The 22480-nt window shown below is 41.3% G+C and overlaps 2 protein-coding genes across 3 annotated transcripts in view; one reads left to right on the forward strand and one right to left on the reverse strand.

Annotated features, from left to right (window-relative positions):
• Positions 1-5703, reverse strand: part of Ccdc47 (coiled-coil domain containing 47) — a 21598-nt gene extending 15895 nt beyond the window's left edge. Inside the window, exons 1-3 of the mRNA XM_050164278.1 lie at positions 5508-5703; positions 2436-2713; positions 919-1030 (exon numbers count right to left, since the gene is read on the reverse strand). Of these exons, the coding sequence (XP_050020235.1) occupies positions 919-1030; positions 2436-2696 (373 nt within the window). The 5' untranslated portion in view covers positions 2697-2713; positions 5508-5703. The remainder of the gene's footprint in view (positions 1-918; positions 1031-2435; positions 2714-5507) is intronic.
• A 633-nt stretch (positions 5704-6336) lies between these two features.
• Ddx42 (DEAD-box helicase 42) overlaps positions 6337-22480 on the forward strand; it is a 39432-nt gene continuing 23288 nt past the window's right edge. The window contains exons 1-3 of one of the 2 annotated variants that reach the window (XM_050164217.1): positions 6337-6503; positions 18945-19179; positions 19599-19749. In XM_050164217.1, the coding sequence (XP_050020174.1) occupies positions 18959-19179; positions 19599-19749 (372 nt within the window). In that variant the 5' untranslated portion in view covers positions 6337-6503; positions 18945-18958. Of the gene's footprint in view, positions 6504-18944; positions 19180-19598; positions 19750-22480 lie in introns of those variants that run through there. The other variant, XM_050164218.1, reaches the window with a different exon arrangement.

Genomic DNA, 22480 nt, shown 5'->3' on the forward strand with positions numbered 1-22480 from the left:
AAAAAAAAAAAAAAAAAGAAAAAAACAAACCAAAACAAGAAAGCTCATAGACAGAAGTGGATACTTTAAATTACTGTCACTGGAAAATAGTTACGCATTAGAGGCTAGAGAGAAGATTCAATGGTTAGGAGCACTGGCCACTCTTGCAGATGACACAGGTTCAGTTCCCAGCACCCATATGATAGCTTGGGGACCTGGTGCTATCTCTGGCTTCTAAGGGCAACAGACATGCACAAGATGCACTTAACAGTCATGCAGACAAACAACAAAGAAGTTACACTTCAAAAAATATGTCCAGGGCTGGAGAGATGGCTCAGTGGTTAAGAGCATTGCCTGCTCTTCCAAAGGTCCTGAGTTCAATTCCCAGCAACCACATGGTGGCTCACAACCATCTGTAATGAGGTCTAGTGCCCTCTTCTGGCCTGCAGGCATACATATAGACAGAATATGGTATACATAATAAATAAATAAATATTAAAAAAAAATATGTCCATTTTGATCTTCTAGGTCAGCTTTTTATTTATTATGTTTTGGTGTTTTTTGGTTTTGTTTTTTTCCAGATAGGGTTCTGTAGCCCTAGCTGTCCTGAAACTTGATTTGTACAACAGAGAACTCAGAGATCTGTCTGCCTGTGCCTCTAGAATGCTGGGACCAAAGTCATGTGCTGCCGCCACCACCCGACTCTGGGTCAGGGTCACTTTCCAGAGTATGCCCAATGCCGTCCACTTACGTTACTTGAATTAAGTAAAAGTAGGGCTAGACTACAACATAGGAGTGCTTCATTGCAATGGATGCTCAAAGAATTCATGTTAAGCTCTTTAATTAGATTACACTACTATTCCAACCACCATAAGTCAGGGACTACAGTTATGGTATTGATGATTTACTGCTCAGTTTGGAATTTAAAATCTTATATACTTACATCAACGATTGTTATTGGGTCTTTATTTTTGCTAGAAGAGGTATCTGGTTTGTCTTCATAACCCTCAAATTCTTCATCATCATATGGCTCACTTTCAGTATCTCCCTCCTATAAAAACAAAACACAATCATGTCTACAAATGGTGCTGGCAGTTGTGTCTCACTTTGTGGGTAACATTTGTAAAGGAAAACATAACTAGTAAGCAACAAACAGATCACAGAGCTGTAAAATGCTTTTTGCAAGATATCAAACTTTGAGGTGTAATTAAGTTCCAGAAAACTAACATATGTGGTAATGACATTTAATAATACATTTCATATGTGAAGTTTGATAAGAGAGCTGGGTTCAGTGGCAAGTGGATTTAATCCCAGCACTTGGGAAGCAGATAGATCTCTGCTGGTTTATATAGCAAATTCCAGGACAGCCAGGGCTATCTAGTGAGATATTGCTTCAAAACAAACAAACAAAAAACAGACAGGAAAGTTCTTTTTTTCAAATAGAATAAACCTTGTTCCTGTTTTCTCACTACTTCTTACTATACATAAAAAAAAAAACTATGAGTGTTGGTGGCGCACACCTTTAATCCCAACACTCAGGAGGCAGAGGCAGGAAGATCTCTGTGAGTTCCAGGCCAGCCTGGTCTATGGAGCGAGTTCCAGTACAGGCTCAAAAACTACAGAGAAATCCTGCCTTGAAAAATTACAGAGAGAGAGAGACTCCAAAACACCAAAAGGATGATGCCGCTTACTTTACACCTTACACCCCAAGTTCTAAATTTTCATTCATACCTTATCTATCCTCAGTTCAGCTCTTATCTACCGCAGTAACTACAGAAAACAGAATGCTTTATCAAAGCAGGAAGAACACACCACAAAACCTTTAGAAGAGCTTAGCTGGGTAGTGGTGGCGCACACAGGCCTCTGTGGGTTTGAGGCCAGCCTGGTCTACAAAGCCAGGTCTATCAGGACATTCAGGGCTATCAGAGAGAGAATAAACTAGCAGAGCTCTAACCGAACAGAAATGAAGATTCCCGAGAGTAAAAGTTTCCCTACATCTGGGTTTTTGTTTGAGAAAAGCACTAAAAAAATTTCCCACCCTCTGAATTTTCCAATAAATCAATAAGTACCCTATTTGGTGGAGTTAAAGAAATGGCTCATAAGTTGAGAGCACTTGTTGCCCTTGCAGAGGACCTGGATTTGGTTTTCAGAACACACGTGGCTGCTTAGGCCCAAAGGATCCACTTCCTTCTTCAGGCCGTCAAGAGAACCAGGCATGCCATACAGTACACTTATATGCAGGAAAACTCAGACAGAACAGTAAAAGGAAATTAATCCTCCCAGCAGTGGTGGTGCATGCCTTTTAATCCCGGCACTTGAGAGCCAGAGACAGATGGATCTTTGTGAGTTTAGAGGCCAGACTGGTCTACAAATTGAGTTTCAGGACAGTCAGGGCTATACAGAGAAACCCTGTCTCAAAATAAACCAAATAAATAAATCGTAAACAAAAACCCTACCTGGGTATCTGCATCTTCAAAATCTCCTTGGTTTTCATCCTGCCCTTCCAACTCTACAGTGGTCTCATCTTCATCATCTTCAGTGGTTATCACTCGCTGAGGAGATTCCGTAACAGAGTCTTCCATGACATCCTCAAACTCAGCGAAATCATTATCATCATACTCTACTATGTCTTCCTCATCCTCGAATTCACCAAACTTGGCTTCAGAGACACTCCCAAACACCAAAAGGACAGCACAGAAAGCATAGAAGGCTTTCATTGCGTCTTAAAAATAAGCTGTAGAGACAGAGAGTGTGTGCTAAGTGAACTATCATTCCATATACAGGATCAACACAGTTCGTAAATCGTTAGTAAACAAACCAGCTAGGAGTGGTGACACATGCTTGTAATCCCAGTACTTGGGAGGTAGAAAGAGGACCAGAAGTCCATGGCCAGCCGTGGCTACATACTGAGGTCAAGGCCAGACCCTTAATTAATAACAAAATAATCACAGAGCGGTGGTGGTATATGCCTTTAATTCTAGTACTCTAGAGGCAGAGGCACGCGGATCTCTGTGAGTTCAAGGCCAGCCTGGTCTACAAATTGAGGACAGCCTGGACTGTTATATAGAGAAACCCTGTTTTAAAGAATGCCCCCAATATAAATAAATAATAATAAAACCCAGAAGACCAACCAAACACTAAGTTCACAAATATCTCCTGAGTTTATCTTCCTCAATATTCTTGGAATCAGAGTACTATGTTTAAAACAAACAAACAAACAAACAAAAACAAAAACCAATGAGGTGAGGTCAAGAGGCATGTGGTCTATCAAGATTCTGTCAACAGCTATCTGCAAAAACACGTACAAGTTATTAATCTCTTTAGATTTGTTTTCTAAAATCCTCTATTTATGTTATATAGTCCATAAGCTTTTTTCCCCTCAAAAAAAAAGTATTTTTGAGAGACTATTAAGTCCTTTCTAAAAGAACTAAAGAGTTCAGAGGAGCAATAAGATACAACCATTATACATAAATGGTTATGAAATAATCCACGAATAAAACACACCAGGACTGAGATGAACCTTGGCTGCACAGTGCTTGCAGTCATTCTGACACACATAAGGTTGCTGGTTTTGTCATCAGCACTGAATTTACCTACAGATCCATTGTGCGTGTTTGCCCTGCAGACATGCTCTCCAGGACAAACACCACTATTATCATCATCATAAGTGTGAATACTTAAATACAGAAAAAGGACGCAATGGAGACATCAATCAACGCAACAATGCAATGTGACAGAAAGGACTCATCCAAAGAGTAGTAATTTTGCATTAAATCTCAGAAGACAATAAAAAAAAATCAACCAATAAAATCATTTACGTTTTCAATTCTGCCCCCTCATCTAAACGGCAGTCCTCAGCCCAAAGGATGGCTATGTGTGAGCATATTACTGACAGGGCACTGATGGGTATTGTGAGAGCGTTACTTCTGATGTTTAAACTATAGGTGTACCGTTATGAAAGGGCTGGGCTGATGAGGTGGCTCAGTGGATAAAGGCACTTGCCAACAAGCCGAAAGACTGAGTTTTCCCCTTGGTCTGCCTCCACATAATTTGTCTTCTGACCTCTACGTTCACACAGAGGTATACCTCCCTCCTTTTCTGACCCAAATGAATGAATGGATGTCATTTTTAAAACACTACCAGGGAGCCTAGGTTTGTAACTCAGTTGGTGGAGTACCCGGGACTCGAGCACCATATAAAGCTGGGTGTGGAGGCACACTCCTATAGTCAAAGCAGTGGGGAGTCTGAGGCAGGAGGCTCAAAGTTCAAGGGTATCCTCTTCTATTCAGTGAGCTCCTGGTGTCTCCAGGGTTCATGAGACCCTGTCTCAAGAACTCTAAGGGGTGGTAGGGTGGGGTGCATGCCTTTAATCCCAGTACACAGGAGTAAGGGGCAGGCAGATGCCCAAATTCAAGGCCAACTAAGACTAAGTAGTGAGATCCTATGTTTAAAAAAAAAAAAGCAGCAGGGTGTAGTGATTTAATCTTATAGACCCAGCATCAGGCATCCTCAGCTAAAGGCCTACCCTACATAGTAAGTTTTAAGCCAGCCTGCAGGAGTGAAACAGTGTTTCAAAAAACAAAAGGCTTCTGCTTTAGTGTTCCCCTTTTCAAGTAGAAGTAACTATTTACCATTGTCAGCTTGATTAACAGACACCGGAAACGTCTGACCATTTCAAGCTGAGTCTATACTCGGAAAGTTCGCAACACACAAGCATTTCTAATGCAATTCATGCAACCAGGCCCTCTCAAGGTTATTTAAGTTAAAATGATCCAAGGCACATGCTGCACCTGTCAGCCCATTTCTCAAATGCACAACTCTCTGCCAGGTCACCCAGCCTCGAGGACTTCTGAAACGGAAACCACAAGAATGCAGGCCAGGCACAAGCATTAACAGGCCTGCCTTGACTGTCTTCAGCCAGCTCACTCAGTAAGTCTCTCACGCAACCACTTGACTCCAGACTGAAAAACGAGTAAGTGAAGCAATCACTGCTAGTCCTCTGGGGTCCTCATGGCAATAGTCAGAACAATGGAACTTCTAGAAACGCGGTAAGACATTCCCGTCTCCTTCCAGAGTGTTGGCGACAAACAAGCTGTTTGCTAGAAACCTTCAGCTAAGGTCGGACTCTAGAAGCGGTTGCTTCTGTCAAACCTCTCGTGCCTGGTCCTGCCTCCACCACTCATGGAGAACACTAGTGTCTACGCTCCATTCTTCCCGGCTGCACACCAGAAATCTTCTCAGATTTTGTCTTGCTGGTTGGGAATTTGCTCAAAGCCACTAATATGACCCCCCAAACCCTCCTAAACTCCAATAACAACAACGGACCAGAAAAGAACGTACAGAGGCTTGATCTTTTTAGTTCGAGGGAAGTAAATTGCGGGGATTGATGCATGTCACCACCAGCCGGACATAAAAAGGTTGGTTAGGTGAGAAACAGTCCCAGGCAATGAGGCCATGCAACGCAAAACTTAGTCACCGCTCGGCCTGGCTCGGCCACAGAGACTGGCATGTCACGGTTCGCTACCTACCTGCACCCGAGGCTGCAACCCGGCCAGGGGCTTCTGAGGCTACCACCTCCACCCAGCCTGCTTGCGTCTGGCCTCCGCCTTCGGGTCGGAAAGATTTCTGCGGGCCGCGATTGTCACTGGGTCACAGCCCAGAACAGGTAGCTCAGTCACTGCACCGTACACTTCACGTAGCTTCAGCCGTCCGTTACGTAGAATGCGTACGGCTGGTCTGCGCCTGCGCACGGAGTGGGGGCGGGGGCTCAAGGCGAGGTTGGGCTGCCGGGAAAATTACGTAACCCTCGCCGCTCCTGGGCCTAGAAGGGCTCTAGCGGAGGCTGGGTTCCTCCAGTCCTGTCAGGTTGACGTCACTTTGGTCCCGGTGCTCCGGAAGCTAAAGGTGGCCATACTCTATGGGACCATGTGGTCATAGGCATGGAGGGAACTGTTGCCCAAATCGTTCTTTGCAAGGGACAGGAACTAAGGGAGGGTCGACAGCCTTATGTAAATGAGGTTTTCGGTCAACATCCTTTTATCTTGGGTTTTTGAGTAGTTCCTTGTTACTTCCGCTCTGCTCTCTTCATCCCAGACCTGCTCTCTTTTTTGTAAGAGACAGGGTTTCTCTGCGTAGCTCGAACTCACAGAGATCGCTGCTGGGATGAGAGGCATGCGCCATCATGCTCTAACCTGAGCCATAAACATTCTCCATCCAGAACCAGGTTCCTGTCCAGTGAGTGTGACGCGCCTACGATGTGTTCCGGGATCTGAAGGGCGCGCGTAATTGGCGCCTTTCGGGAGCCGTAGCCCCAAGCCACACCCTTCGGCTCGCGCCCTCCTCAGCGCGCATGTCAGACGCGCGTCCCCCTCCCCCTTTAGTCAGCAACGGGCCGTGAGGCGGCGGCGGCGAAGGGGGCGGAGGAGGCGCTCTGCTGGACGCGGCTCCGTTCCGCGCGTACTGGGGGCCGTGTGGTTCTTTGGCGCCGACTGTAGTCGCAGCTGCATCCGTGGCTGCAGCCGCAGGTTTGTGTAAAGGGCTTTGCAGACGCAGAGCCGCTCGCCCCGGGGGCACGGGAGGTAACTGGGGCCTGGCGAGGGCGGAGGAACCACGGCCCTCGCTTAACAAAGAATCTGCGGAGCCTCGGGACCCGGGCGGCTTCGGGCGTCCGGGGAAAGCCGGATGCGCCTCTGGATCCCCGAGGGAGGCCCTGCCGAGCTGCGTTCGCCTTCGCACGGCTCCGCTCCTCGCACGTCTGGACCGGGCCCACTTGGCGGCTTTCCGGAGGCGGCGCCTGCCGGGCTACAGGAAGGGATTTTTAGGGTGCTGGGCTGTGAGAGCCAGTGGGAGGATGTTGATCCCTGTTAGGTAGCTGGTTGAGCTTGCAGGCCCGCAAACGGGGTTCTCGGTAGCGGGAGTTGACATAGACGGCTTCACATAGGAGATCTTGGAGAAACCTTGGGTAGGTCATGATTAGCATCAGGATACATAGTTAGAAACTTTGTGCGGCCTACTTGAGCCTACCTGATGTGAGTAAATGTATGCACGTACCAGAAACGTAAAGAAAAATTATACTAGTCAGAGTGTGGGGGCATATGTAGGCTTTTCTGTCATTTCAGCGTTTCTCTCTTTGCCCCTACTTCTTTAGGCTGTCGTTCAGTTTCCTGTGGCTTCCCTGCGTATTTTTATTTTTTTGCAAATGGTATTTCTCTATTATCTATTACACCTGGCTGGAGGGGGCTGTGTTTTCATTTGCTTAAACTTTGTAGAGCCCAGTCTGTTCTGGCAGGTAGGAAGTGAGCAGTAAATGTTTGATACAGAAGTTAATTCTTCCAGCGATGAAAATACTATTTTCCTTTACCTAGAAGGAGAATTACACGGCCTAATATGATGCATTCCAAATAAGTTTAATCATTGCCTCTGTGCTTGGTCTGTCTTGCATTGCTTAAGTATTAATAAGTCTGCGACCCCTGCCCTCATGAGCCTTTCTTTCAGTACATTTTTTGCTCTTATTTGTTTGTTTGTTTTTGTTTTCTGTGTAGTTTTGGAGTCTGCCCTAGAACTCGCTCTGTAGACCAGGCTGGACTCGAACTCACAGAGATCCTCCTGCCTCTGCCTCTCAAGTGCTGGGCTCAAAGGCATGTGCTGCCACCACCACCTGGCTTACACATACTCATTTATGTGTGTGTACCATACCCTCCCGTAGAGGTCAGAAAGCAACCTGGAGGGAGTCGGGTTTGTCCTTTTTCACCACGTGTGTCCTGAGGATGGACCACAGGTCAGGCTTGGTGTCAAGCGTCTTTACTCACTGAAACATTTCAGCAGAAACTTTCCAGTGCAGAATAAGAGACAAGATTATTTTACGGTGTACAGAATAATAACCTGTACCTGCCGAAGAAGAGGAAACTTCAGAGAAACTGCAGTTTGCAGGAGAGTGGGTAGTTATACAAATGCTGTCTCAGCAGTGTAGAAGATGGTGAGTCCATCCCTGGACCTATCTGGAGAAAGCAATGTTCTGAGCCAGGGAGCAGCAATCACAAAGGCCTTGAGGGCAAAGCTGGGCAGGCACGTTAGAGAAACAGTGTGTTTGTAGTATTTAGCAAATGAGGGAGTTATGGGAGATAGGCAGCAAAGAAGAGGAGAACAGTGACCAAGGCCTTGTAGACTATTTTGAGGATTACATTTTCACACTGCACTAATGGGGCTGTCTGAGCAGAGGGGTGCTAAATTTTGGCTTCCATTGTAATACAATTCCATTCACTGTCATTTTAGGTTGTTTAGTTTGATTTGTGGAAGAATACACTTATTTATCTTCTGTCTATTTCATAGTTACCGGTTGTCCTTAGTTTCATTAAAACTGACAGGAACAGAGTGCTTCTAAAATAATTCACCCAGCACTCACATAAATCTAGGTTTGGAATGTAATGAAATTCTTGGGTTTTGTACAGCTTTTCATTACATTAAAGAAGGTAACAAAATAGTTGTTTACTATTCTAATTTCTCATTAAGCCATTAAAGAACTAATTGGCTATACAGTGTGTAAGATGTTCTCAAAACAAATTTTTAGGTAGAGTAGATACTAACCAGCTGTCATTGTGGCTCTCTTATGAAACTTTCCCCACTAGAAGACTCGGTAATCTTGGTTTCTTGTGAGTTATGTGACACCTTAATGTGAATCTGAGTTAAGAGAGCTGACAGTATCAATTTGCCAACGGAGAGATTAATTTCTGGAGAAATGGTAAACATGTCTATAGATGTGTGTTGAGCATGGTGCTCCATAGTGCTTCAATAAATGGTTACTTTGGTTTTTATTTGTTGAATGTGGGACAGTCTCACTCTTTAGACCACTTTGGTCTAGAACTCACTGTGTAGCCAATCTTCAGTGCATAGGAGCCTCTCACGTGCTACACTTTTTCCCCATTAACTCGGTTTTTTACTTCTAAGTTTTAAGGTGTGGAAATCTAGAGCCCAGAGAGCTAAGTGACATCTTTGATGAGATTCATGTTAGTGGTGACAGAACTAGAATATGAATATAGCCAACTGCTGTTATTTTACAATTCTGTTAAGATTTCTTATTAAACCATCACATTTTGGTGCCCAGGCACCAAGTTAGACTTTCTACCATTTTTGTTTATCCTCCTCATTCAAGTTGTAGGTCCTCTTTAGACTTGCACATCAAGCCTGAATAATGAGTGTTTGCTTTCAAAAACCTAAGAGATTAAAGATAAGTATTCATTCTTCATCCTAATGTATAGTGTTTAAGAAAGAACACAGAACCGGGCAGTGGTGGCGCAGGTCTTTAATTCCAGCACTCAGGAGCAGAGGCAGGAGGATCTCTGTGAGTTCGAGACCAGCCTGGTCTACAAGAGCCGGATCTCTGAGTTTGAGGCCAGCCTGGTCTACAAGAGCTAGTTCCAGCCGGGCGGTGGCGGCACACATCTTTAATCCCAGCACTAGGGAGGCAGAGGCAGGCGGATCTCTGTGAGTTCGAGGCTAGCCTGGTCTACAAAGGGAGTTCCAGGACAGGCTCCAAAGCTACAGAGAAATCCTGTCTCGAAAAACAAAACAAAAAAAAGTGAGTGGTTAAAATCATTTACTGCTGCAATACAATGCATGATTCCAGTCTGACTAACTGGAAAGCCACCAAATTTAAGGCAGTGAGAAACTAAGTAGTATTTGAAAGGTATGAGGCCAAGCTCTGAAAGAAGAGGGTCTTCGTGTGTATCTCAGCAAATGTAGAGTGGTGCATTGCTTACAAGGTATTAACAGACACAAATTATTCTCCCAGAGGAAATAGAAATTTGTTTTGTTTTCAGTTTTGTTTCATTCTAACTTTATTTTTTATACTTACCTATATAAAAGTCACTTTTATGTATTGTGGAATGTTTGTTAGTTGTAGATGCATCTTCTAGACATATATCACATGAACTTTACAGTACAACAGGCATTCTTTTTTTTTTTTTATTTTTCGAGACAGGGTTTCTCCATAGCTTTTGGGTTCCTCGAACTCACAGAGATCCGCCTGCCCTCTGCCTCTTGGGTGCTGGGATTAAAGGCGTGCGCCACCACCGCCTGGCTACAACAGACATTCTTGAAACAGTTTGGAAACTTGGTGTGTTAAGGGCATTTACCTCAGTGAGTCCTCTGACGTCTGTCCGCAGGAGCTTAACCTCTTACCCTGCTTGCTTTAATTTCATAATGTTTTTACTGTCTGAAATGGAATGGTTTTGTTTTTTCCCCTCTCGTGGACCACATTGAATTCCCTGAGGGCCTTTTGATCCCATGACTGTATCCTCTGAGTCTTAAAAAATTGCTTGACACAAGATAAGCACTCCCTATATTTTACTAGAATGATCACTATATTTTACTAGAATGATGTGATACTTAATAAATATCAGACTTGTTACAGTGTTGCAATAGTGGAGGTACAGATAGAAAGAAGGCCTTGTACTTTTTAGTGTTAGGGAAGCCCAGTTCAGAAAGTGGTTAGTGGTGAGTATGAAGCATTATGACACAGTCATACTAGTACTAAGATCTAGCTTGAGTTCATCCTGCTATATGGGTTGTTTTCAAATTAGGTGTTTCAGTTTTTTTGTTTTTTTTAAGATTTATTTATTATATACACAGTGTTCTGCCAGCATGTATGCCTGCGTGCCAGAAGAGGGCACCAGATCTCATTACAGATGGTTGTGAGCCACCATGTGGTTGCTGGGAATTGAACTCCTCAGGACCTTTGAAAGAGCAGGCAGTGCTCCTAACCTCTGAGCTATCTCTCCAGCTCCGGTGTTTCAGTTTTTTAAAGAATTTTCAGTGCTTGGGGTAGGATCTTGGGCCTCACGTATGCTAGACAAGTGCCATACCACTGAGCTGTACAGCCTCCCTAGAATTTTCTTTTTGAATCCAAATAATATTCTGTTGTATGTAATATGTAACATTTTGCCTAAACATTCATTTGTCATTGAACCCTTGGGTAACTGCTACCTTTTCCCTATTGCTATTAATGTTTCTGTGAATTTGAGTGAACTTTGCTTTTGTGGGGCGGAATGTATATCTAGAAATGAAATTGCTGGGTTATATGCCAATTCTATTAACAGAAAAAAAAAACAAAACATTTATTGACAGGATTCCAACTAGAATAAATGTTTTGTGGATTCCCTCCCAATTCTGGCATGGTGTGTAAGTGCATACATTTAATAAGAAACTAAAGTAAAATAACTTAAAGTTGTGTATTTATGGTTTTTAGAAGACAACTTGGAGGAGTTGGTTCTCTTTCCACATGTAGCTCCCAAGGATTGAACTCAGATCTTCAGACTTGGCAAGTCCTCTTACCTACTGAGCTAGCTTGTTTGCCTTTCTTGATCTTTTTGAAGAAAAAAAACTAATTGCCAGTTATTGACCCACTTTACATTCTACCAGCTATGTGTGAAGGTTCCAGTTTCTCTACATCTTCTAACATTCACTCTACCAGAGTTAGTAAAAGGCAAAAGATTTATACGATGTGAAAAGAAACCAGAGTATTCTACCAGAGTAAGATGCTCAATCCCTAGACTTAATTTAGATGATTCCCCTTTCTGGACAATGTAAGAAAGGCTTGCTTGTGCCTGTTCTTACCGGGCCTGATGATGCTGTTGAGGGTGTGGTGGAGTTGCCTTTCGGCCTTAACGATCCCCAGTGAATACAATTGTCTTCTGCCTTCCTCCTGGCAGCTGTGCAGGGGGATTGGCAGCAAGTTGTTTCTCTGCAGAGCACTTTTCTAAGGACACTTTGGCTGCTTCTGGATTGGTATTGTCCTGGGGGGTGACCAAAAGGTAGGTGATGCTGATAGGTGTACTGATCTGTTTTAAAGCTTTGCTTTCAGTGATTTCTTTGTTGTTTTTCTAGAAAGGGTCTCTATGTGCTCTTGGCTGTTCTGCATTCTTAGACCTCAAGGCTGGCCTAGAGCTCAGAGGTCCCTTGGGCCACCACACCCACCTAAGCACATCTTCTTAAAAAGCTATTTTCTGGGAAATTTGTTTGTTTTAGGCATTATGAGATAGCCTACTATTCTTTAATAGTTGCTATCCTGATTGATAGGAAATGGTGTCTCTTGGTTTTTACATTTCCTTCATATAGGGAGTTTTAAGACAGCAAACTGGTCCTGTACTTGAGATCCTCCTACTTAGCCTCTTGACTGTTGATGTTGCATGTGCAGACCACCATGCTTGGCTTGTCTTTTCATGTGGTTTTCTTTAGAGAAATCTATTCCAGTCTTTTATTCATGTAAAAAGTTTTTTGTTTTTTTTAATGTGTTTAAGTGTTTTGCCTGTGTGTACATCCCTGTTTCCAGAAGAGTCAAAAGAGGTTATTAGGTCCCTTGGAACTGGTTCTCACAGTTGTAAGCCGCCATGTGGTGCTAGGAATCAAACCTGGGTTTTCTGTAAGAGCAACAAGTACTCTTAACCTCTAAGCCATCTCTCTAGCCATCTTCCTCTTACCTGTTTGTTTGTTTGTGTGTTTTTTTTGTTTTTTTTTTTGTTTTTTTTTTTTGAGACAGCATTTCTCTGTGTAACTCCCTCTTCTATCCTGGAAATCACTATGTAAAGCAGGCTGGTCTCTAAGTCACAGACCAAGTCTGCCTTCCAAGTGCTGGGATTAAAAGCATGCGCCACCACCACCCCGCTCCAACACCCGGCTCCCCCTTACCTATTTTTAAAACCAGATTTGTTGTTGAATTTGTGTTTAGTGTAGTTTACCTGAGTATAGGAAGCCATGAGGTAAATATATGCCCTGAAGCTTCAGAATGGTTCCATTTTCTTTTCTGTTGTCAATTTGAGAAGTGTTTGTGGAGGCAGAGGTGGGGTTTTAGAGTTGTTTGATGCTTATTGTTTAGGAAGAGTAGTTTAACAGGCCAATTACTGTAAACCAAGGGAAGGTATGTGTGCATGGGCATGTTTGTGCATCCATGCTAGCAAAAAGATGCTTATGTTTTGAACAGACCCACAAAGAGTAGTACTAGCAGTACTATAGTTATTTTTTAATATCCTTTAGAATTGGTTAGCCAGTGGTGGATGGCTTTTCAAACACTGCTAGGAAATGAAAATTGGGGTTTTTTTTAAAGATTTATTCATTTATTATGTATACAACATTCCTTCCATGTATGTTTGTATGCTAGAAGAGGGCACCAGATCTCACTATAGATGGTTGTGAGCCACCATGTGGTTGCTGGGAATTGAACTCAGGACCTTTGGAGGAGCAGGCAATGCTCTTAACCACTGAGCCATCTCTCCAGCCCCCGAAAATTGGTTTTTAAAAACCTAAGATTATCTATCTTTTTCTTTCTTTGTTTTGTTTTGTTGTTGTTTTTTGTTTTGTTTTTCAAGACAGGGTTTCTCTGTGTTGCCCTGACTATCCTGGAACTTGTAGAACAGGCTGGCCTTGAACTCACAGAAATCCTCCTTGCTCATCTTTTTTTTTTCTTTTTTAACTTTATACAACAAAATAAAAATTAAGGCATCATGAACTTCCTCTTGTTATATGGTTTAATATTCTCCATTCCCCAGATCTCCATGTAAGCATCTTTTCTCCTGCCCCTTCCTAAATATTGATATACCTGATAAATATTAGATCCCTAATTATTGGGTTCCTCTTCCATTGTAGTAGCCAAATCAAACCAAATTAATAAATCCAGATTTAATAAACAGGACAAAGCAGAGCACTCCTGGATGACTGTCAGGAAGACAGGAGCTTTCTCAGGGGCAGGGTCTGGAATGGGAAGAGTGGAGCTGGGTAGAGCCTCCCAACGTCACCCTAGATTTATATTGCCTAGCACTATGCCTTCCCTCACCTAGCTTCTCTTTATCAGTATTCTCAGACACAAGTCTGTCAATCAGATGTGGTATCTGCTCTGCAGTTCCTCTTTGGCATCTGCTCTTTGCTTTCCTACAGATATGAAACTAATCTGGCTTATATTACAAACCTTGGTTACTCTTTGAGTTGTGCATATCTTGTTGATAATACCAAAGTCTTTACCCAATCTTTAAAGCCTCCCAAGTGTTGTTCACTCTTTGACCATGCTATCCTGTTGATTTTCTTTTCTCTTAGATACTTAAATAAATGGTTCAGATCCACTGCCATTTATTTATTTATTTTTCTCCTTCCTTATAGGCATTTCCTTAGTTCAAGATTCTGCTATTTGGAACCAAAACCAACAAAATATAATGACATGTATGAAGATGCTTTGTTAAAATATATTGGTTTCAAACTTGGCTGATTTTTTTTTCTTCTGCTGTTTCTCATACAATTTTTTTTCCTTCTTTTCTTTTTGGTTTTTCGAGACAGGGTTTCTCTGTGTAATAGCCCTGCTGTCCTAGAACGTGTTCTATAGACCAGGCTGGCCATGAACACACAGATCTGCCTGCCTCTGCCTCCGAGTACTGTGACTGAAGTTGCGCGTGCACCACCACTATCCGACTCATGCAGTCTTTCTGAATCACTGACCTAAAACATGTCCCTTTTTGTTTAGAATTAATGATTATTATGCTGGAAAAAAAGTTCTGTGTTATGTTCTTAGCACAGTAAGTAAGCTAAGCTAACACGTTTCATATTTTAAGAATTATAAATCCCAAATGGGGCAACACTTGACTACTCCTGAGTTCTATATGAATTTGGGCTCCTGTTACTTGAATTAAAATTTCCTTTACTTCTTTCTACTTTAAGATGGGCTTTTTGCTATGTAGCCCAGCCAGACCTCAAGCTTATTCCTGTGTGGGCCTCTGGAGTGCTGGCATTGTAGACTTGCCCCACTTGTTCTAAAAGAATATTCCTTGGGTATGTCTTTGATTTAATGCTACTTCAGATTTCAAAATGTAATGTCTGTGTCATCTCCAGGAAAACTTTTGAACCTTTTACCTTTAATTGACTCAGGAACTCCTCTCCAACCACCAGCAAACTTGGTGTACTTCTTTTGTTAGAAGACATTATGTTTTATTTGGTTTTGTTTTGTGTTATTGTGATTGAACCCAAGACTTCATGCCTTCTAGGCATATGCTATATCCTACCACTGAACAGATGCCCAGAATCTACACACACTTGCTTCCTTGGCAGGCTTTCTGTCTTTGCACCATCCTTCCTCTTTCTGGTTTCTGATTTCTTTGACTCATTAATATGCATTATCTACTACCATGACCTCCATAGTTTTGGGATTGACCCAAGGGGGGCAACAGGCAGTGAAGAATGACAGACACACATACAGTAAAGCTGAGATCAAGTAGATCAGATACTTTCTGCTCACACTATTGGGGGGGGGAGAGGTGCTAACGGAAGGCCTTGCCGTTTCCATAGCTGAAGTTGTACTTGACATGGCCATGCCGATGTCAACAATACACATTTACTCGGGACTTCCATCATTCCCTACAATATACAATGGGGAAAATGAGGTTAATATTTAAAAGTCATCTTGTTGCTTAGAAAGAGTTCTTGGGGCTGGAGCGATGGCTCAGTGGTTAAGAGCACTGACTGCTCTTCCAGAGGACCCGGGTTCAATTCCTAGCACCCACATGGTAGCTCACAACTGTCTGCAACTCCAGTTCCAGGGGATCTGAAACCTCACACCAATATCCATAAAATTAAATATATCATATATTAAAAAAAGAAAGAAAGAGGCCGGGTGGTGATGGTGCATGCCTTTAATCCCAGCCCTTGGGAGGCAGAGGCAGGCGGATCTCTGTGAGTTCAAGACCAGCCTGGTCTACAAGGGGCAGGCCCCAAAGCCACAGAGAAACCCTGTCTCGAAAAAGCAAAAGAAAGAAAGAGTTCTTAAAAGGCTTATAGACTCTTTAAAAGTTATTACTGGAGCTAGCTAGAGATGGCTCAGCAGTTAAGAACACTGACTGCTCTTCCAGAGAACCTGATTTTGATTTCCATCACCTCATAACCATTCTTACATCCAGAAGATCTGACACCCTCTGCTGGCTTTGCTGATACCAGGCATGCAAATGATGTGCATTCATACATACAGACAAAATTATCACATAAATAGAAGACAATAACTTAAAAAATATATTATCAGATAGCCAGGCACACACCTTTAATCCCATTACTCAGGAGGCAGAGGCAGGTGGATCTCTGAGTTCAAGGCCAGGCTGACTTAAATAGTTCCAAGACAGCCAGGGCTATGTAGACAGACCCTATCTTTTAAAAAAATAAAAAGCAAAAATTATGTGATATTAAATTTGCTTTACTTGCATTTCTGTTTATTTATTTATTATGTGTTTTGGTGGTTTACCTGGATGTATGTCTGTATAAGGATCTCCTGGAACTGTAGTTAAAGACTTGTGAGCTGCCATGTGAATTTTGGGAATTGAACTGAGCCCTCTGAAGATAAACCAGTGCTCTTATTCTCTGAGTCATCTCTCTGTATTTCTTACATGAAGTTTTATCTTACTAAAATTATATTGATTCCCTAGTTGAAGGAGCCCCCTTATGAAACGTTTGACCCCGGGCTAGTATAGAACTCCCTGTGAGGTAATCCTTATACCTTAGCTTTCCCAGTGCTGTGATTACTGTCAGCAGTCATGATGTTTGAAATGTGTGGGAGAGCTAGGTGGTGGTGCACACCTTTAATTCCAGCATTTGGTTGGCATACGCAGGTGGTTTCACAGAGAAATAAAGAAGCGATTTGTGAAAGGTGGAATGGCCAAAATTGAGGAAGATCAGTCTTTTTCTGGAGCTAAATATGATCTAAGGGTGACAGTAGGCACACAAGTTAAACTGTTAAACTAAGTGTTCTATGGTAGTTCATATAACTTATAGGTGACATATAGGTAAGGGGCATAGTGTCAGAAAAATAGAGAGCCTGTTACTCCTTATCTCTTCAACTATGTTAAATGTTAAAAGTACTTTCTTCGGCTGGGCTGTGGTGGCACACGCCTTTAATCCCAGCACTCGGGAGGCAGAGGCAGGCGGATCTCTGTGAGTTCGAGACCAGCCTGGTCTACAAGACCAGGACAGGCTCCAAAACCACAGAGAAACCCTGTCTCGAAAAAAAGAAAAGAAAAAGTACTTTCTTCAACTTCAGAGCCTCCTATAGACATTTGATATTCCCTGTTAATTGTAAACAACAAAGCAGAAAAAGACAAACAGCTGCTGGTAGCATTTTGAGAGCCTTCTAAATATATGCATATAGCATATGCTTTTATATAAATAGAATCACATCACCCACCTATATGCCCTCATTTTACTCTGTGTAATAGGCATGTCTATAAAGGTAAGTAATCATTAAAATTTTAAGTCTTAGAATGTGTGTTTCCTTGGCAAAGCAATTACATTTTAAAAATTATGCTAAGGAAACAAAGGATTTACATGAACCAGCAGTAGATATATTTGGTATCAGGTAAAGAATAACAATTGTTTCCATTTTGCTCAAATTTTGTGTATGTGTATGAACGTGCATGAAAATTAACAAAGGCCATGACAATTCTGTTTCTAGAAAAGGACATTTTAGGTAGTCATATTTTTGCTGGTGTGTGTGTGTGTTGGGTTTTTTGAGGCAGAGTCTCACTATGTAACGCTGACTGACCTAGCTGCTCTTGAACTCACAAAGATCCACCTGCTACAGCCTCTTGGGTGCTGGGATTAAAGGCTTGCATCATCATGCCCAGCCTCAGGTAGCCTGAAATTTTGTTCCTTTTCTCTGAGTGGTTTGTTTTTGCTTACCTCAAAATTTATGTAAATTACATTGTTTTTAAAGAGTTTTGGAGCTAAGACTAATGAGAACATGTAAACTGATTTTATTAATACTGAGGACATTTCATTGTAATCCTTAACCATAGAATACTCAGAGCAATTTGTTTCTTGCTGGATGGTGTTCTAATGGGTAGTTGTTGAATAAATGTGTGGTTTTTAAGCTGTCTCTTGAGAGACATGTATAGATAGTAGCTTGTCTTTGAAGTTTAATTCTTTGACTCTTCTGGATGTTAATACCAGGGGATCATTTTTGATTTTAGTTTGGGATTGCTTTTGCTTTTTTCCTTTAGCAAAGAAGTGTCTTTGCTGTGTGCTGAGACTAGTCTTGGGCTTGCTCTGTGTCTCAGACTGGCCTTGAACTTGGCCTTAGCCTCCTGAGTACTGAGGTGTCCACGTCCATGCCAGGTTTAATCTTTGTTATAACAAATGTTATAATTGTGGATCTTGGGTTTGGTTTGCTTTTTTTTTTTTTTTTTTTTTTTTTTTTTTTATGGTACAATGTAAATTCTTAAGAACAAATACTAAAGCCAGGGTTGGTACCACATGGCTTTGATCCTACATCACTCAAGGGACAGAGGCGGGGGAGGGGAGGCCACTAACTGTGAGATCAATTAAGACTACTAAAGAGGGGAGAAGATGAAAGGAGAAAACAAAGATTAAGAGCCAGTGAGATACCTTAGTAGAGACCTGATGAACTTGAGTTTTGATCTCCAGATCATATAAGGTGACAGAAGAGAACCTGCTGAGGGTTAGTTGTTCTCTCATTTCCACGTTTGGACCATAGAAAATGTCTGTGTGTCCTTACACACACACACACACACACACAATAATAATAATAATGATAATAATAATAATAATAATAAAGATACAGGCTAGGAGATTGTCTTGCAATGTCTATTCCATATTAAAGGTCCTATAGCATTTTTGGCAACCCTTCCAATAAAAAGGTTATTTTAGGCAATTTAATAAACGTATTCCTTTTGTTTTGGATCTCAGTAAGATGAATAATAGTTTCTTCAGCATTTTAGGGGAAACATAATTAATTGGTTGAGGCTATCGTATCTGAAGGCCAATGTTACAGTTTATGTGGTGCTGGGGCCTTCTACACACATGTGAGGCAAGTACTCTACTACTAACAGTCCCTTCAGAAATTTAAATTTGTGGGTAGGCATTGAAAATGGCATGAAGGTTAATGAGGCTGTTTACAAAGCCACATTAATATGTATGCATCTTGTTCCTAACAGCAACCATTGGCATCATGAACTGGAATAAAGGTGGCCCTGGAACTAAGCGGGGATTTGGCTTTGGAGGTTTTGCCATCAGTGCTGGAAAAAAGGAGGAAGCCAAGTTGCCACAGCAGTCCCACAGTGCCTTTGGGGCAGCCAGCTCTTCTTCTGGATTCGGGAAGTCTGCTCCACCACAGCTTCCTTCTTTCTACAAGATTGGATCTAAACGGGCCAATTTTGATGAAGAAAATGCGTAAGTGATGATCCTTGAACTGATGTAAATTATTCATTTCTTCAGCAGAAATTGAAGCAAAAAAAAAATACTGTTTCCCCAGTAATTATAACTTCCAGGATTGATGTTTTTCCCTCCCCAACCCCCTTTAAGTATTTGTATGCCTGCTTATATCATTATTCCATGAATGACATTTTCTTCCTGGTCGTGTTCTAATCACTAGTTAACACAGTGAACAGCACATCATTTTGGTGTTTGAGTCAACTGATGCTTAAAACCTACTAAAGAGTTTTATAAAATTTGTGTGGAGTTTGGTGGACTTGTTTCAACCCAGCTGAGAAGTCTCTTAATAGTATAATATATTCTACTGAAAGTTTGTGTTAGATGAATGTTTCAGTCTCTGTATTAGTCACTTTACTAGTTTTTGTTTTCGTTTTCAGGTATTTTGAAGATGAAGAAGAAGACTCCAGCAATGTAGATTTACCTTACATTCCTGCTGAAAACTCACCTACCCGCCAGCAGTTCCATTCAAAACCAGCAGATTCGGACAGTGATGATGATCCCTTGGAGGCATTTATGGCTGAAGTAGAGGCAAGTATCAGCTCTTCTTTTTTTCTTTAAATACTGAGCAAATTGAAATAGTTAGCATGTTCATAATTTTTTTAGTCTTTTTGTTTTGGCTTTTGTTTTTTTGTTTTGTCAAGTGGTAATCGGTAAGTGATAAGACTAGTAAATTACAACATTTGAACATAGTCACTCAAATGTTCTGTTATGATAATCTTAGTATATTCTTAAGTGGAATACTGTTTTATGGACTCCCTTGTTTATTAAATTCATACTTCATAAGGAAACTATACCTAAAGAACTCCATATATAGAATTAGAAATTCTGTATTCTGCAGTTCTGTTCTTTCCTGATAATGCTGTTTTATCAGCATTCATAACTTCTCTATAGAAACTGAAATCATGACTACCTTCTTAAAATGTCTTAGGGTATCTGGCTTTTTCATTTTCTTATTTTCTTCCCATCTCTAACAGTTTACTTTCTATATACTTAAAGTACGGGAAACTTCAAATATATAAAAGTAGAATAAGGGCATGAGTTCCTGTATTGGTCAGACCATACCTGAGGAATGCCAGATTAGGGGAGAAAGGCCTGTTTGACTCAGAGTCTCACAGGAGTCAGTTCCTTATCATGGGAAAGGCATTGTGGAGAGGCAGGAAAAGGCCAGAAACAAGACAATCGCAATGGTCCACTACCTAAAGTTCCCAGAGCTTCCTCTGTAGTGCCACCAGCCAGTCACTAAACCCAGCATAGGACCCTTTTTAGGAACATTTCGTATCTAAATCATATCCTCCATGTATCCTTTGCCTAATTTTTATCAACCATGGAGCCAAATAAGACTGTTGATACCTGTTCTCCTACAGCACTGTTCTCCTAAGTGCTTTTTAGCACCATGGCAGCTTATGTAATAAGACCTGTGCTCAAGGAATATATATAGTTTTTCCTATCCTGGCTTCATTCATTTATTGCTAGCTTGTCACCTGTTAGGTATTTAGATTTCTCACTTTTAATTTAAAGAAACTTATTTGTCTAAAGAATATAAACGTCTAATAGATAGCCAAGCCAGAACTCACCTCTATTCCTCATATTCTTTATGTCTCTGAATTCTAGCTTAGAGGCTTTTTGTTTGTTTTGACACAGGGTCTTTTTATGTAGTCCTTGTTATCCTGGAGCTCACTGTGTAGACCATACTGGTTTTAAATTCATGGTGATCCTCCTGCCTCTGCCTCCTGAATCCTGGGATTAAAGCCATGAACTACATGACTGGCTTTAACTTAAGTGTTTTTGCAAACTTAACAAACCATTGAAGATATTTACCAAGTTTTTCTCAAATTATTCAGGAAATACATGTGTCTTGCAACATAGTAGGCTTTAAATAAGTATGTTAAGTAATTCACTTTAAAAATGAAAGATGTGTAGTGCTTGAAATAGTTTATACAATGCTCTTGAGATAGGGACATTTCCTAGAAAGTGTTATATCTCAGAAAATCTCATTCATTCATCCTTTTTTAAAAAATATTTTTATCTGTTTATTTTATGTATTTGAATATATGCTTTATCTTTATGTACACCTGCACACCAGAAGAGGGTAAGATTTCCATTATAGATGGTTGTAAACCACCAAGTGGTTACTGAGAATTGAACTCAGGATCTCTTGAAGAGCAGAGTAGCCAGTGCTCTTAACTACTGAGCTATCTCTCCAGCCCCATTATTTCTTGATAATCCTAGTGAGTTATAAGAAAAATCAGTTCTTGGTTTTGTTGTTGTTTTAGGTTTAAATTTAGATTTAATTTATAGTTTTATAAACTGATATGGCTCTTTTTGAATGAATTAATCTGCAAATAGCCAAATTCTCTTGTTTGACATTTAAATAGTTGAAGTTCTTTGGGAGTTAAATATTTTGAGTATACTAACATACTCCTGGATGTCTTTGGTAAAGTATTAAGAGATTTAGTTAGCCAAGAACAGAGATATCAGTTGTCAGATTTTGAAGAGTGTCATTGTCTAATACGAATTACTAACGTCAAATGCTGACTTTTCTAGGACTTGAATTTGATGAAGATTTATTTTTAGACAGTGTTCTAAAGAAAGATTTATATAGGCTTAAAGGAATATATTGGGCTGGAGAGATGGCTCAGTGGGTAAGAGCACATACTAGTCTTCCAGGGGACCTTTGTTAAACTCCTAGCACCCAAGTGGCAGCTCTGAACTGTCTGTAATTCCAGTTTCAGGATCAGATATCCTTTCCCCCCTTCCGTGTGTACCACGCACACATGCCATATACACTTACATACATGTAGGCAAAACATTTACACACATAATATAGCATATAAATAATAACAATAAATCTAAAAAGTAAAAAAGAATAAGCCAGGAATGGCAGTGCAGGCCTTTAATCCCAGCACTCGGGAGGCAGAGGCGGGTGATCTCTGAGTTTGAGGCCAGCCTGGTCTACAAGAGTTAGTTCCAGGACAGGCTCCAAAGCTACAGAGAAATCCTGTCTTGAAAAAAGAAAGAAAGAAAAAGGAAACAAAGAATGTGTTCTGCAAGTGTAGTGATTTGCTTCATATGTAATGGCATCATTGGTGCCATGTTCAACTTCTGCCGGCCTGTATAACTTTTCTTACCTGTCCCACCTCACCCTCAGTTGAGAAAACAAAATTGCCAGATGTTCGGAGGCAGGATCACTATAGTCAGGTATAGTAGCATAGCCTATAATTTCAGCACTTGTAGCACTAGATAGACTGAAGGAAGAGCA

The sequence above is a fragment of the Alexandromys fortis genome, unplaced genomic scaffold, assembly GCF_014885135.2.
Source record: "Alexandromys fortis isolate MF-2015 unplaced genomic scaffold, M_Fortis_MF-2015_v1.1 scaffold_156, whole genome shotgun sequence".
Lineage (NCBI taxonomy): Eukaryota > Metazoa > Chordata > Mammalia > Rodentia > Cricetidae > Alexandromys > Alexandromys fortis.